Raw genomic sequence first — 13,747 nt, 5'->3', positions numbered from 1 at the left:
TGTAGAGCTCAGAAGGAAGATCTAGCTTAGTATAGCAGATGCCATAGAAGCAAGGCAGCGCCACAGATGAATGTTACCTTCAGAGTTAGAGAATTTTCTCCTGTGGTTGTGTGGGAGAAAGATGGAAAGCATCGGGGAGATTCAGCTCTATAGGGTAAAGACAGATATTGTGAATGACAAGTTGTAAAAATGGGAAATGAATGAGGACATTAGGCAATGTTTTATGCCCAGTGGCAAGTGACAAGGCCTTTCTGTGAGCACCAGCAGGGGTTTGTTTGTAGCCATGTAGCCCATCGGCTTGTGAATTGCACTCAAAGGTTATAACAACTCCAAATATGTTTCTTTTAATAATCTCCATGTAATTTATTGTGTAGATTCTTCCACAAAACGTGCACCACATACAGCATCCTGTTTAGGTGGTTAGATTATTTAGGAACAGAAGTTATAACATCGACAATAAATGCACACAGGTCAGAGACATTTTTAACCAATATTACAGCAATGTGACAGTGAGTGAAAAGTAAACATCAAAGGGGATAAGCAGTTTATGAAAACTTTATTTACCAAGAATGTTGTTTGATTGGGGGCTAAAACCTTTTCCGAAAAGTTAAAATAATCTTAATTAAAGTTAATTTCCTTTATCAATGCTGTTTTGGTGACATTTGCGAATGTGTTCATTTATATTTGATTCCATCTCTTTAGTGCAGTTAAAATGTTTAGAATATTAAAGATAAAGCGTCTAAAATTGCCGATATGCCAAACTACTAACACCTATAACGTGGTATAAAATGTTGACAATAAACTTCAGTCCGACAAGGTGCTGAACATCTTTAGCGCTTGTTGCGGTCAGGGAAGCAGAAAGCGCTCAGCATCCGATGGTAAGTGACTGTGTGGGTCGCAGGAATGCTACCAACCTTAATGTTGTTTAAGATATTCAGGGTAAGTGTGTTTCACGTGCAAGCGATAATATAATGTTATGAAAAGCAAAAGTGTTACCCTCTAAATTCCACTGTATTTCAATATCCACATTTTAGGATACGCAACTTCAATAAAAACGGTTAATTAAAATAAAAAGTTGGTGGGAAGCAAATATTTCTTAAATAACTTCTGCCTTTTCTTCGATTGTGAAGTGGCCAGATAACTGGGATATCTCTGTTGGTATATCAGCCTTATTCTACTCTTTCCTTTGACAACGGTTGTCTGCGGCTTGTTTTGAAACTAGAAAAGTGTTTTGTTCAGTGCACAGAAAACACGAACAACCAAGCTGTTTTAATCTTGGTAATCAAAAAGCCACTTACATTGGTTCTGTTCATCAATTTCAGATGTGTGAGAGATTAAATATAGAGGAAACTAAAAGTATAATCTCAATGTAGAAAGCAAATTATCTAGTTTTAAAAGATCTAATTAGTGTCCAAAAATAGCTATTTCCTAATACTTGTAGGGCCCCATCCTGCTGTCTTTCTAGGCCAAATGTCCCTTTAACTTTGCCTGAACCACTGACTACACTCTTTACTGTCCTGTTTTGTCAGAAACAGTGCTTAAAATTGTTAGTCATGATCTTCAGAAAAAATAACAGTAAAACATTTTAAAAACGTAAATATCAGAAACATAAAGCATTTTAGTATACAGCCTTTTCAGTATTAGTGATCTAAAACAAACGAAGGAAGTGTAAAACTATAATCTGCAAGAGATAAGCAAAAGCGATCAACGTATGTCCGTCTTGTGTCTCTTCTAGCGTTTTGGGGATGGCAGGTGCAGGAAATGCTATTGGTGTGATTTTTAAATATATTCACTGTCTACAAAATCTACACCTTTGCAGTTTCACTAGACTTGCACTAGTTACTTAAAAAAAAGAAAAATGTTTCAATAAATGTTATTCAAAACAAGGGCTAGAAGCTCGTAGGTCCAAGTAAGAAGTTGTCCGTGTTTGATTTAATTCATGTCTGCAGCTTCTGCACTTAAACTGCTGCTTTCCATTAGTTTAACTATATCGTTCTTCTTGTATAGCTTGGCCAAGTCGTAGGCAGTGTAACCCTCCTTGTTCTTATGGTCCACCTTGCTTACTTTGTGCTTAATAAGGAATTCCACTACTGGGAGGTGGCCTTCTTCAGCTGCCAAGTGCAACGGCAGGTTTCCCTCATTATCCTCAATGTTAACATCAGCGTTAAACTCCAGTAAAGTCTGCACCGTGTCCAGGAAACCCGCTCTGGCTGCATCATGAATTACAGCGAACCCAGTACTGTCTTTCAGATCAGGATTAGCACCTGCATTTAGCAACTTCCTGGCAATTTCAGGATTCCCAAGTTTCATTACCTAAAGAGGAAAAGATAAGAGTTTAATCCTGTAAATAATTTTAGAATTGCTCGTTTCACTCACTTTAGAATCTTAATTTTTATATTTGAGCTTTCTTCCAGAGGGAGACCTATTTTATCTATGCAGAGGAAGCCCGTTAGAAAATTAATGTGAGGGGAAGCGTAACTTTCTAATTTCTGCACTAACCACAGTAAATTTACGATTAGCTGTATTGTTCCAGTGAGAAATATCTTCTTGAACTACAGAAGATTAATGTCAAAATTAGCTAGTATGGAATATTGAGGTTATCTTGCTTTTTATAATACTGCCTTTTCATCTCAGTCTTTTCATTGCTAAAAACTATATATAGGTCGGCTTCACTTACCATGAATATCTAGAAAATTTCATTTACCTCTTTAAACCCGTTAAGTGTAAGATGGATGACTTTCTGAGGCTCTGATATTGTATACTTTCAATAACACGAAATGGGATAAACTCTTCAATGGAAGTGTTTAAATTGTCTGTTTCTTGTCAATAAGTGTCAGTATGATCGTATAATGTGCCGCACTTCTCTCTGCAGAAAATAATCCTTTCAGGTTTTCTGCAAGAGCTATGGTTCATTGTGTGCTGCCCAAAATGGAGAACTTAAGAGCAACGACTTAAAGTTCACCTAAATTATTGTAAAAAGAAAGATTTATCTCATAGCTTCATAATTTTAGTCTAATCTGTGAATGTGTGCTGTTAAAAATAACCCATGGTAGAAAAGAGCGATCAGTGTTCCTAATGATTCTTTTTGTTAAGTAAAACTTTATTTCTTTATCATTAACCTATTATAAGTGAGCACATGGGCATCTCTGATTAGGAGTTTGAGTGGCTTGGCCCGACCCCAAAATTCGCCAGAACTTCTGTCCCTTAGCCTTTAAAATAATGAAACAAGATAGTTCTTAATTTCCGACGTTGCAGGCTGTGTAAGACTTTGCATTCAACTGCTCTAGCAAGGAGACAATTTTATTAACAACCTCGATAAGGGAAAAATACTGCCTTTACTTCTTTAGAACATTTTTAACCAATATCTTGAAAATCTTGCTGTCTTTCACTAGCACCAGCTGATATCTTGAAAATCTTGCAAAGAGCTTTTTATTATTAGCATAAACAAGGATTACAGTTGCACTAAAGTAAACACAAATTACAAATTCTACGAGGCATTTGTTGAAAATGTGTTGTTACTGAAAACAAATGTGAATTAGGTTTTGTGGGGAAAGGCACATATACATCCCCTATATTATAATATGTGTAACAGTACTGAATCTACAAATCGGATTGGGGAAAGGTTATCTGGGATAAGTGATAACTGAATGTTTCCTACATATTACCTGCATTCCTTTCAACTAGAGAGTATAAAAGGTACAGCTATACTTCTGGAAAATAAGCGAAGGCATCGTCCTCCTTTCTTCCTTTTTTCAGATACCTTAAACGTATCTGCAATTCTTTTGGGGAGCCCATCCTCGATTCCTTGCTCACTCGAAAACTTCAGAGTGAGTTTTGAGTAAGCAAAGATGACAGGATATGGCACTGAAAGGCAGCACTTGAAGCCGAAAAAATGAAATAAATGTATATATTATATAAAGGTAATGCTAGGCCGATTTAGGCTAGAACTGTCTCTTCAAATATCAATTATTTTGTAATTTGGGGGCGGCAGGGGGTAATGGGGTAAGACATAAGATCTTTAGAACAAATCTGAAGGAGGTCAAACTGGAAACTCAATATCTAAGGCCTGCATGAGTACTCAAAGTCAAAAAGAAAATGAAGAGGATATATTTATAAAAGTAGCTGTTTACATTAGCATATTGGTATAATAAAATACAATTTCACTTTCATCCGGTTCAGTACCGAGTGAACAATATTAGAGAATGTTGACTGAAAATATTCTTGAGCTCTGTCACCTACCCACAGCATGTTTCAGGTTTATACATACTGAAAATAAGTAGCTAGCCAACTCTGTTTTGATTTGTGCTATGGTTAATCAAATCGGTTATGATTAAGCTGCAATTTAAGTGACTATCTTATGTTTAAGATAGCTGAAAATGTATGTCACTGTGTAGAATATTTCCCAATGTAAGTCCGTTATTTTGAAGCCTTACATTTACTTCAGTGCAACTGTATTTTTCAGCCTCATTTTAAAGATAAAATATTGGCTAAACATTTCCTGATTTCCTAACAGAAGTTAGTTTGTCTCCGTTTTTTATATAAGCTCTTTCATTCTCTAATAAGGTGTCTGCGCGTCTCACAAGTCCCACACCTATGTGACAATAGTAATAGCAATAATATTGCAAGGATAATCGCATAGTTCTTGAGCTTCAGTGAAACAGAAAAATAAGAATTATTATTGTGTTCATACAAGAATTTCCTCTTTTCCAGAGTTTAATTTTGATTTTAAGCCAAAAACGCAGTAAAAATCTGGATTTCAGTCTCAAATAATACAGTGTCTGAAAGGAACATTTCAGCAGTTCGCATTTTAAAACAAAAACACGTTTTTAAAACTGTGAACTTAACCCCCCCCCCCCAATTACTCTAATTTCACATTTCCCTACATTACAGTGTACATTGTAAATTGCCACAGAATTTCAGCTCAGGGAACAACTGCTTGTTTCACGTTTTCGTCTGTATTGTAACATTTTCACCATCATTATGATGCTCTTAAATAAAGAAAACTTTACTCAATTTCAGTATTTCGCAGTTGGATGTGTTCCAACTACTGCCTGTACATCTAAATATTGACCATTAAGCCAAACAATCTTATAGCCTCAGAAATGAAATATTTTGAGTCCATCCACTAGGGTCCTGATTGACAATACTATCTTTATTGAGCCTTAATTATGAATGGCTCGGCAAGTGATTCAAACTGAAGTCTAACTCATTCGTCCAGTTGCTAATGTACATCTAAAGGTACGGAGTGCCCGTGCAGCATGTTTCCAAATGCAGAAAGGTCATTCGTCAAAAACATCGTATAAAGGAAAAGCACCATTCACTCCAGAATAAATAATCGCGAACATTAATGGTTTAAAAACACTCCGTATAAAAATACAACACAACACCTCGAGTAATAAGACCTATGTGTTTACAAATCGTCTCTGAAACAGGGCTCAGCTAGGATGTTTTCTTTTCATATCATCCACCTTTTCCTTGCCTTCCTTCCCCTTCCCTCAATATTAAAATTGGATTAAACTGGCAGCCTATTTGATATTGAGGATGATCCCCGTTTAAAAATAATGGTTTTGGCCAGTTTTATTACAAGTACGTCATTTTAGGGAGTTGGAGCCACTAAAGTTATAAAATATGGCAACCAACTAGGTTAAAAAATACAGAAATTCTGTACACCAGCCTAGTTAGAATCGGGCTTTCTGTAACGCGGGTCACGGAGGTAGCAGTGATGAAATATTTCTCTCTCTCTCTCTCTCTCTCTCTCTCTCTCTCTGGATACCAACCTGCAGCGCAGTCCTCCCAAATCCATTTTGGGCATTGACGTTTACAATCTTTTGCAACAAATTAGTAAGTTGCACTAGGTCCCCCTTTGCAGATGCGGACGTCAAATCGTTCACCAAAGGCTCGGCCATTCTTTAGGGTGACTGACGATCGAAAATAGGTGAGTTTGGGGGAGTTTTTAACCAGGCATGGCATCGGAGACTGACAGAAGTACTGGGATGGTTAATCTTCGGGAGTAGACCTTGTAGTAAATACTCGTAAAAAACTGTTTGCCAAGAGCCCGCCCCTAAATTCACACGTGATTATTCAGCAAAAGTGCAGTTCCACTCGAAAGAATATTTCTTTGCTTCTACATGCAGAGCAACTCATACCGAGGACTTTGGCCACGTTAAAGGGGAAATATATTAATATTATAGAATATATTATATATGTTATAGGTAACATATATACACATACCTAGGAGACTGACTCACGCTAAAGAAGAAAACAACCCACCCTTATTCAAGTCGAGATTTGAGAATTCAGCAGGAACAACTTCGCAGAGAAATCTCCTGGAGCCGTATGGTTGCTTGGGGTCACCCCCTTCACTGCAGCCAGCTGCGTTTATTTCAAGCCAAGTACGAGGGGGGGAAAAGCCCCGGGAAGAGACAGCAGGAGGCAGATCCGCCGCACAGTTCACGCACTAGCTGCCTTGGCTCGGGAGAAAGCGTCCGCGGTCTCCAGCTGCCGCCGCCCTAGGCGCAGACTCAGCGGCCCCCAGCAATGGTTGCCCGGTGCAATCGGAAGGGCACCGGGCCCGCAGACGGCGCCCTCCCTGCGGCCGTGAGAGGGCGGCTGCATGCCTGTGCCAGCGCCTCACGGGAAGGCGGAGAAGCCCAGCGGCGGCGCGTGCTCCATCCAGCCGGCCGGGGGACACGGCGGCGTCCCGGCTGCAAGCCACGGGGCGAGCCCTTCCCGCCTCCGCCGCGCCTCGGCCCCGGGGCTCCGCTGGCTCTGGCGATCGCGGCGTCCCTCGTTCGCTTTGCTGGGCTCGCGGGCGGCGCTGCTCCGGCCCGGGGCGAGCTGACACAGACCGGGAAGCGCAGGTCCGGCTGCGCCGCCTCCCCAGCCCTGCAAAGCCGCCGCCTCAGTGACAGCCGCGACCCGGCTCCGCCAAAGCCAGCTGCACTTGCCGGGCGGAGGGGGGGGGGGGCTGGCGCCCCCGGACCCCAGCCCGCTTCTGCCTCTCGCCTCCTCCGGCTGCTTTTCACCTCATCAGCTTTTTTTGAAAAGGGGGAAAATTTGAGCGCTTTTTGAGTTGAAATACCCGCCCACATTTTAACGGCAGAGATTTAAGGAGGCCCGGCGGAGTTGCCCAGCGAGCAGGAAGGCCTGCGTCGGCGCGCACCCTCCGCCCCTTCGGCTTGGCACAGCGCGCAGGCCCCGGCGGCCCGCGGAGCGCCAGTTTGCACACTCGGCCCCTGGTGTCTCGCCCGGCGTCCACCAGCGCCCGGGAGCAGCACTCCCACCCCCTCCGCGCCCCGGCTGGCGCTGTGAGAGGCCGCTGGCGAGGCCTAGCGAGGAGCTGTCCCTTGACACCGCGGCAGGGCCAAGCCGTCGCCCGCGGGCTGGTGGGGATGACTCTGCGGGCGCGCTGGTGCCGCCCGCCTGCCGCAGAAATATCACCAGGCGACAGTCGTGCAACGCGCTCGAGCGGGGCTGGTAGGCACTAGTTCAGGACCGAGGTGCGTGTCCATGAGCAGCCTGCTAGTGGGCATCCTTAGCCGCCACCTGCCTCCGCAGGCCATAGCAAGGTAACAGGGGCCCGATCCTTTTTCTCAGGGAAGCAAACGTAAGACGCGCCACTGAAGTCAGCGCGAACAGCGTCGGGCCAGCCGAGGGCCACTGTCATCCCGCAAGGAGGCGTTTTCCAGGTCTCCTCACTAGGGCTTGCTCCCTAAAGACAAGGTCATGGCTAAAAGGGTCAATGTCAAGGTATTCTAACTGTGAAGTGCGATAACCCAGGGACGAAACCGTGGCTTGGCTTGTCTCTAGCATCCTGGAACACCTGAAATGTGCCAGGTTAAGTGAAAAGTACCAGGGCTCTAATGGAAGAAATGAGGGATCCTCTTGTATATCAAAGCAGAAAGAAGTTGCGATGAGAGGGCGTGAGGACTTTATGTGCCGGAGGTGGCGTAAATCAGTCGAATTGCAGACGGTTTTGAATCATGAATTGCTCTACATTTCCATGAGCCTTAAAGCTTCAGTTCCACGAAAGTATCCTGCAGTTTCAGGACTCCCACTAAGCATAAAGTACACCTGATATGTTCCTTTGATAAATACTGTGTCGCTCTACTGTCCATGCACAAGCAAAATGTTCGTTTTCATGAAAACGTACATACATTGACTGGCTAACTCAGAGAGATGCCATTGAATGGATCTGTTTAAAAACAACACCAGATAATCCAAAGAAGCCGGTCCTGCCCTCCAGACTAGGCAAAACTCCCATTGACAACAGTGCAAGTTTTGTGTGCAAATTCAGGGCCTGATTTAAGATGCCTAATGCTAGACATATCATTTGTTTTTAAACGGACATGCCCATCTGAAAGTTACAAAGCAGAAGTACTGCTTAGACATCTCCGTCTCGTGGCAAAGTTCACTGCCACATTTTCCTATTTTGAATTTTTTTCTTTTCTCTATTGTTTTCTGAAAAACTGATACAAGCAACGGGAAACTGATGAACGGGCAGATACACAGTGAATAGCACAGGAAAGAATGAAACTATTGTCTACTTGTTATCACATGCACAGCAAATAAGATGAAAAAAGAGCACACGTTTTTAAAATTCTGTTATAATAAACCTACGTGTTATAAATTATAAGAGTAACAATTTTCTAGGCAGAAGTGTGTTTTTTAACTCCCTTCAAAGTTAATTCTAGAAATAAATATTTTCAATAATACAGGCTTTCTGAAAACAGGCATTAATATACAATGTTATTTAGAATACTTTGTTTCACTAAGTAGTTTGTAAATACATTCTGCGCTGACTTGCTCCTAGTTCAAGACTGTTAACTTTAATTGAATTATACGTAGGTTAAGTCATTGCAGAATTCGACCCCAAAATGTTATATTCTCTCACTACTTTTTGTAAATGACTCTTAAGAAGAATAATCCTTCTTTCAGATACCAGAAGAGAAAATGGTTTACTCTGAGACACGGAAGGCCTCCCTTTCTCCCGCCCCCCATCTTTATATTGACCAGGCAAAAAAAGTAGCATCATCCCACCTGCTGCCTTTTAGGTCCTTTAAAATGTTTGTGGAAAGGAGCGTGCTGTTTTTAATGAATTACTGCTAACAATGCTAAAGAGACATTTTATAAAACAATATACTACACAAACATAAAAACGCCCTCTGCCGATATACAGTAATCATCGGACACCGCATGGAGCACTGCAATCGCTTACCCACCTGATTTCCCTATCTTCCCAGGACCTTTTCTAATGCATCCAGTATGTGTAGGAAACCCCAGTTTGGGGCTTATTGAAGAGTTCTGAGTAGTAAGGGGAATACACGAAGCTATATTATTGTAATCTGGGCTTCAAGTGACATAATTTAGGTTTCGCATTTTCATCTGTTCTTCTCATTTTGGCCCGATCCTGCTCTTTATTTCACGTAAGATGGATACTTTTCGCTTCAAATACTGCTCCCTAAGCACTAAGGTAACTAACTTTTGACTACAGCTGATGGCCGTGAGTACTATTGCAGCGCTATTTCCTAAACTACAGTTTTAAATTACTACAGAAAATAGTTGGCTTTAGTCCAATGTATAAAACTTGCCTTTCAGCCTTTATTATAATTATTCTGTGGTACTATGTGGGTAGATTGGTTTGCAGTTGAGTATATATTGTCTCTGGTATTGAACCACATAGTGTCTATAGTACAGAGTTATCTGTAATGTCAAGCAGTGGAAAAGAGATAATGTGTCAGTAGTAGGTATGTCATCTATTAATTCTGTAAAGTTAAACTAGAATTATTAAACCAGCCACGTGTAATATATCTCTAAAACCTGCCACCATCAATTGAAACAGGAGCAGGACGACGTAAAATACCGTGTCTGAATGGTATATTTTTCTTTCCATCACAAGTAGGGCTTTGATATTGTCATAGTTCATCTTGAAATTCTGAAACTATTGTCTAGTCATATGAAACAAAACAAATGCATCATAAAGATCACCGTTCTTATTAGTACCTAGCAATGTGCCTTAATAATTCTATGTCCTGCTATCTTACTGCTTTCTTGTGGGCAAATGGTCTAACCTCCAGGCAGATTCAGTAAAACGTTTCCATATTCTTCTGCAGCTTGGAACTTGCGTGTGTAATGGGTATTTAACCTCTTTTTCTTTAATGGCTTCCACTGCGGCTTGTTCTTTTCCTGTTTTCCCCTCCCCTCTCCCTTTGAGTATCAATCCTACCATTATTTTTCTGATGATCAGCAGGAAGCATATATATTCTGATTAGTCTTGTATATATCGTCTTACAAACGGGAAAATAAGAGTATAGGGATCTTAAAATAGAAAAGAATATAGTAATGTAGATCTTGCCCATCGTGTAATTTTAGGAAGGCTGCGACTGAGTCTGTGATGGATGGCAGCGAAGTGACTAGAAATGATATAAGGCGTGAACAACTCCACCCCCCCCATTGGATTAATTAGCCAGTTAAAGAGTCAAATTGTGCATATATAGCCAGAGGAGAGATGGAAAACATTCGGGGACATATATTTAAAAACAACAAACAACGCTGAAAACTAGGACTTGTATAAGTGTTATGAAACAAGTTTAGTGATATGTAATGTCCCTGAGACCTAAAGTATTGTTCTGGGAATCCTAAGAGTAAGGGCTATTATGCATATTAACAGCGGTTGGGTCACAAACCTAAGTCAAATTGGTTGTTTCCCATATGAGAGGAGTTACTAGGACTGATACATGAATCTTGCATATCTATCCATTCCTTGTCTTTTTTTCTTATTAAAAGGAAGTCACTGTCCAGTTTATAGAAAATCATGTATCATCTAAGGAAATGATTATTTAAGGAACAATTAATCTGTCTTGGAGCTGCTTCATTGTATTTATGTATGTCAATTAAAGCACCTGTTTTATCTGTATCAATCTGTTTATATATAAATCAACTAGATATTGTAGTACAGAAAGGCAAAATTACCCCAGTGCTGCATTAATTATGACCACACCAGATAGCTAAAACACCTTTAGGGGGTGTTCTCTGTGATAAAAGCATTTATTTGTGGGAGTGTATTGGAGGAAGAAATGGTGCCTTCCTTAGGCCTCAATCAACAATAATGATTTAATGTTTCATCCTATGACTCATTGAGTAACATAGTAATTCTGGCACACATCCTAAATTTACAACATAAATACACCTAGCTCTTTGTCATGCTAGATGGTGACAAGTAATCCAGGTCAAATTGGTGACCAATGTTTCCTGTAATTTTTTTCATCCATGGGTGGAATAAATTTTATGTGCACCAAGGCATGTGCAGATGTGCACCACCACTAGAAACACATGCTGCAGGCTGTAGGCATTCTGCTAATCAGGTGGATGGCATTTGAACCTCTCCTGGGCATCCACCCAAGTGCTCACTCAGTTTACACGGTACCCTACTGGTGACAGCCAGAAACTACATATAAAGAAATACCCTAATCACCATACTGATGAGATGTTTAAAAAATCAAGTAATATTGGCCATTCATGTAAAACTTTGTCAAAATGCGAAGCAGAATGGATAAAGTTAAAATAAATCAAGATATTAAATCTCATTGAAAAATAAAGCAGCCATTCATCATCAAGGGGCGCTACTTCAAAGGTGACTTTTAATTCTGACATGCATCTGAGGAAGTGGGTCTTTGCCCACGAAAGCTTATGCTCCAACACTTCAGTTAGTCTATAAGATACCACAGGACTCCTTGCCATTTTTTTAATTCTCAAGTGACACTGAGACTTAGAGAGAAGATGAGCAAAGCAATATAGCTTTTATTGGACCCACTTCTGTTGATGAGACAAGCTTTGGAACTGCACAGAACTTCTCTTCAGATCAGGTCCTCGGAATGTCACAGATAAATACAAGCTCAAGCAGATACTGGCCTATCTGTACCACCTTGTATATAGCTATCACCCCCTGAGTACCTTTCCCAGACTGACAGACAGGAGTGTAGTACTAGAAATTCTCTCATATACAGAAGCCAGTCCAATAAAAGCTATAATCTAGTCCCCTGATGTACCCCTCCCCCTATTGCATGCTGAGACTTAGGGCTCTAGGGCAGGAGTGGAGGATCTAAGGCCCAGCAGCCAGATGTGGCCCTCTGCTTGCCTGGATGCAACCCCCAACGCTCAGGGCTCCCTGCAATATTGGGGAGCCCATGCTGCTGCTCCAGCCCCCCCTCCATGGCGCTGGAGCACACAGAACCGACTAGCCCGGGCCCGCTAGGCTCTGGTGTGGAGGGGAGCGTTTCTCTCCTTCTCCGCCCGGGGCCAGGGCAGGGCGGGATTTTTGTTTGTGCTTCTCGTTGGTCTGCGGTGTATAGGCAAAAAGTGAAACCTCTCCGTTTTTGTGACCGTCACAGTTTCTGTCATACATACATGACATTTGGTACAACTGCTCAGGAATTGCTACCTTTGCTGGCTGGTTGCAAATTCAGAGAAACTGTGTTTTTTGGTAGAAAAATCTCTCAATTTGCTACCTCCTGGCTAATGGACTCAGGGGATGCTGGTGTTTTGCCTTGCACAGGGGCCTTTTGCTCCTGGTCCGGTCGCTGCAGCGGCCCCCGACCCAAACGCGGTCCCGCACGTCGCGGCGGCGCGACGTTTCCTCGGGCAAGGCAGCCGCCCGTGACCGCAGGGGAGGCCTAAAGCGGGGCCCGGCCCCCCCGGCCAGGCTCCACTCGCTGCTCTGGAGCGGGCGACTCCCCGCTTTGTGCGCGGGCCGGCGGGGGGTTTCCCCACCAGCGGCCCTGCCGCAGCGCCCGCCCAGCCGGCCCGGCTCGGCGCAGCCTCGGTCCGCGCGCTGCCGGAAAGACGCAGCCCCTCCCCCACTCTCCCGGCTTCTTCTTCTTTTTTTTTTTTTTTTTTCCGCCTCGCCGGCGCTTGACAGGAGGGTCACGTGGCAGCCGCAAAGCGTCTCTTTGCGACCTCAATGACAGGCAAAATGTGCGACAGACGCTTTGCGAGCCAGGGAGGAAGCAGCGCTGCCTCCTCCTCTCTGTGGCCCGGCAGCGGAGGGCACTGCTCAGAGGGGCCGGCGGCGCCCCCCCCCTCCCCCCTGCACGCACGCGCCGGGGACCCCCCCCCCCCCACTCCGCCTTTTTCCGGAGCCAGCCTGAGGAGCAGCCCCAGCAGCGGGGGGATCGGCGCGGCGCTCCCATGAGCGCGTAGCCGCCCATCTGCGGTCCCCAGCAGCAGGCTCCAGGTGCACCGCGCAGGCAAGCGCCGGGGACCCGGCCGGCTGCAATGGCGTCCAACATGGACCGAGAGATGATACTGGCCGATTTTCAGGTGCGTTTCAAACCGCCCCTGCGCCTCTTCCCCTGCCTCCCTCTGCGCCGCCCCTTCTTTGTGCCCGGCCGGGGAGCCGCCGCCCACCCTCCCCGCGCCGGGTCGCGCCTTGGGCCGGGCTTGGAGACTCTGCCCTGCGCCCCGACTCCCCCGCTGCGGGTCCCAAAGGCGCCCTCAGCCCTGCCCCCCTCCCCCCGGACCCGCAGGCGAGCGGTAGCCCGGCTCAGGCAAACACCCGGTGGGTACAAAACTCCCCTCTTCTCCCACTGGGTACTGTGGGCAGCCTCTGAGCTCTCAGTGGGCCGCTGGCGGTGCTGGCTGCGTGTCTCCATACTAAAGTAAACATGAAGCTCCCTGGGAGGAGGATTGCCTTAACGTGGGGTAGCTTCAATGAGTAGGAAGGTGTTTTTTTTTTTTAAAGAATGAAAAA

At 43.9% G+C, this 13,747-nt stretch overlaps 2 protein-coding genes across 5 annotated transcripts in view; one reads left to right on the top strand and one right to left on the bottom strand.

The window, feature by feature from the left end:
- Positions 1-338: 338 nt before the first annotated feature.
- Positions 339-7,600, bottom strand: CDKN2C (cyclin dependent kinase inhibitor 2C). Of its 3 annotated transcripts, none has more exons than XM_006126426.5 (2): positions 5,778-6,208; positions 339-2,313 (listed from the first exon to the last, which is right to left on the bottom strand). In XM_006126426.5, the coding sequence occupies exons 1-2, from the start codon at positions 5,904-5,906 to the stop codon at positions 1,933-1,935; spliced, it is 510 nt and encodes a 169-aa protein (XP_006126488.1). In that variant the 5' UTR covers positions 5,907-6,208; the 3' UTR covers positions 339-1,932. The 3 variants fall into 3 exon arrangements, 1 of the variants encoding a protein (XP_006126488.1); XR_012905847.2 differs by lacking the exon at positions 5,778-6,208 and adding an exon at positions 6,271-7,600 and having other exon boundaries at positions 2,174-2,313; XR_016350237.1 differs by lacking the exon at positions 5,778-6,208 and adding an exon at positions 6,232-7,600 and having other exon boundaries at positions 2,176-2,313.
- Positions 7,601-12,977: 5,377 nt separating this feature from the next.
- Positions 12,978-13,747, top strand: part of FAF1 (Fas associated factor 1) — a 305,232-nt gene continuing 304,462 nt past the window's right edge. The window contains exon 1 of one of the 2 annotated variants that reach the window (XM_075935955.2): positions 12,978-13,317. In XM_075935955.2, coding sequence (XP_075792070.1) covers positions 13,273-13,317 — 45 coding nt within the window. In that variant the 5' untranslated portion in view covers positions 12,978-13,272. The remainder of the gene's footprint in view (positions 13,318-13,747) is intronic. The other variant, XM_075935954.2, reaches the window with a different exon arrangement.

The sequence above is a fragment of the Pelodiscus sinensis genome, chromosome 9 (genome assembly GCF_052426305.1).
Source record: "Pelodiscus sinensis isolate ZL-2025 chromosome 9, ASM5242630v1, whole genome shotgun sequence".
Lineage (NCBI taxonomy): Eukaryota > Metazoa > Chordata > Testudines > Trionychidae > Pelodiscus > Pelodiscus sinensis.
Note: the sequence above shows the minus strand (reverse complement) of the source record. Positions and strands in the feature narration are given on the sequence as shown.

Excerpts from the sequence above, each read along its gene's own strand:
- CDKN2C (XM_006126426.5), bottom strand. The coding sequence starts at position 5,906 with ATGGCCGAGCCTTTGGTGAACGATTTGACGTCCGCATCTGCAAAGGGG. Across the intron at positions 2,314-5,777 it reads TTGGGAGGACTGCGCTGCAG|GTAATGAAACTTGGGAATCC; the intron begins GTTGGTATCCAG and ends TTTCCTCTTTAG.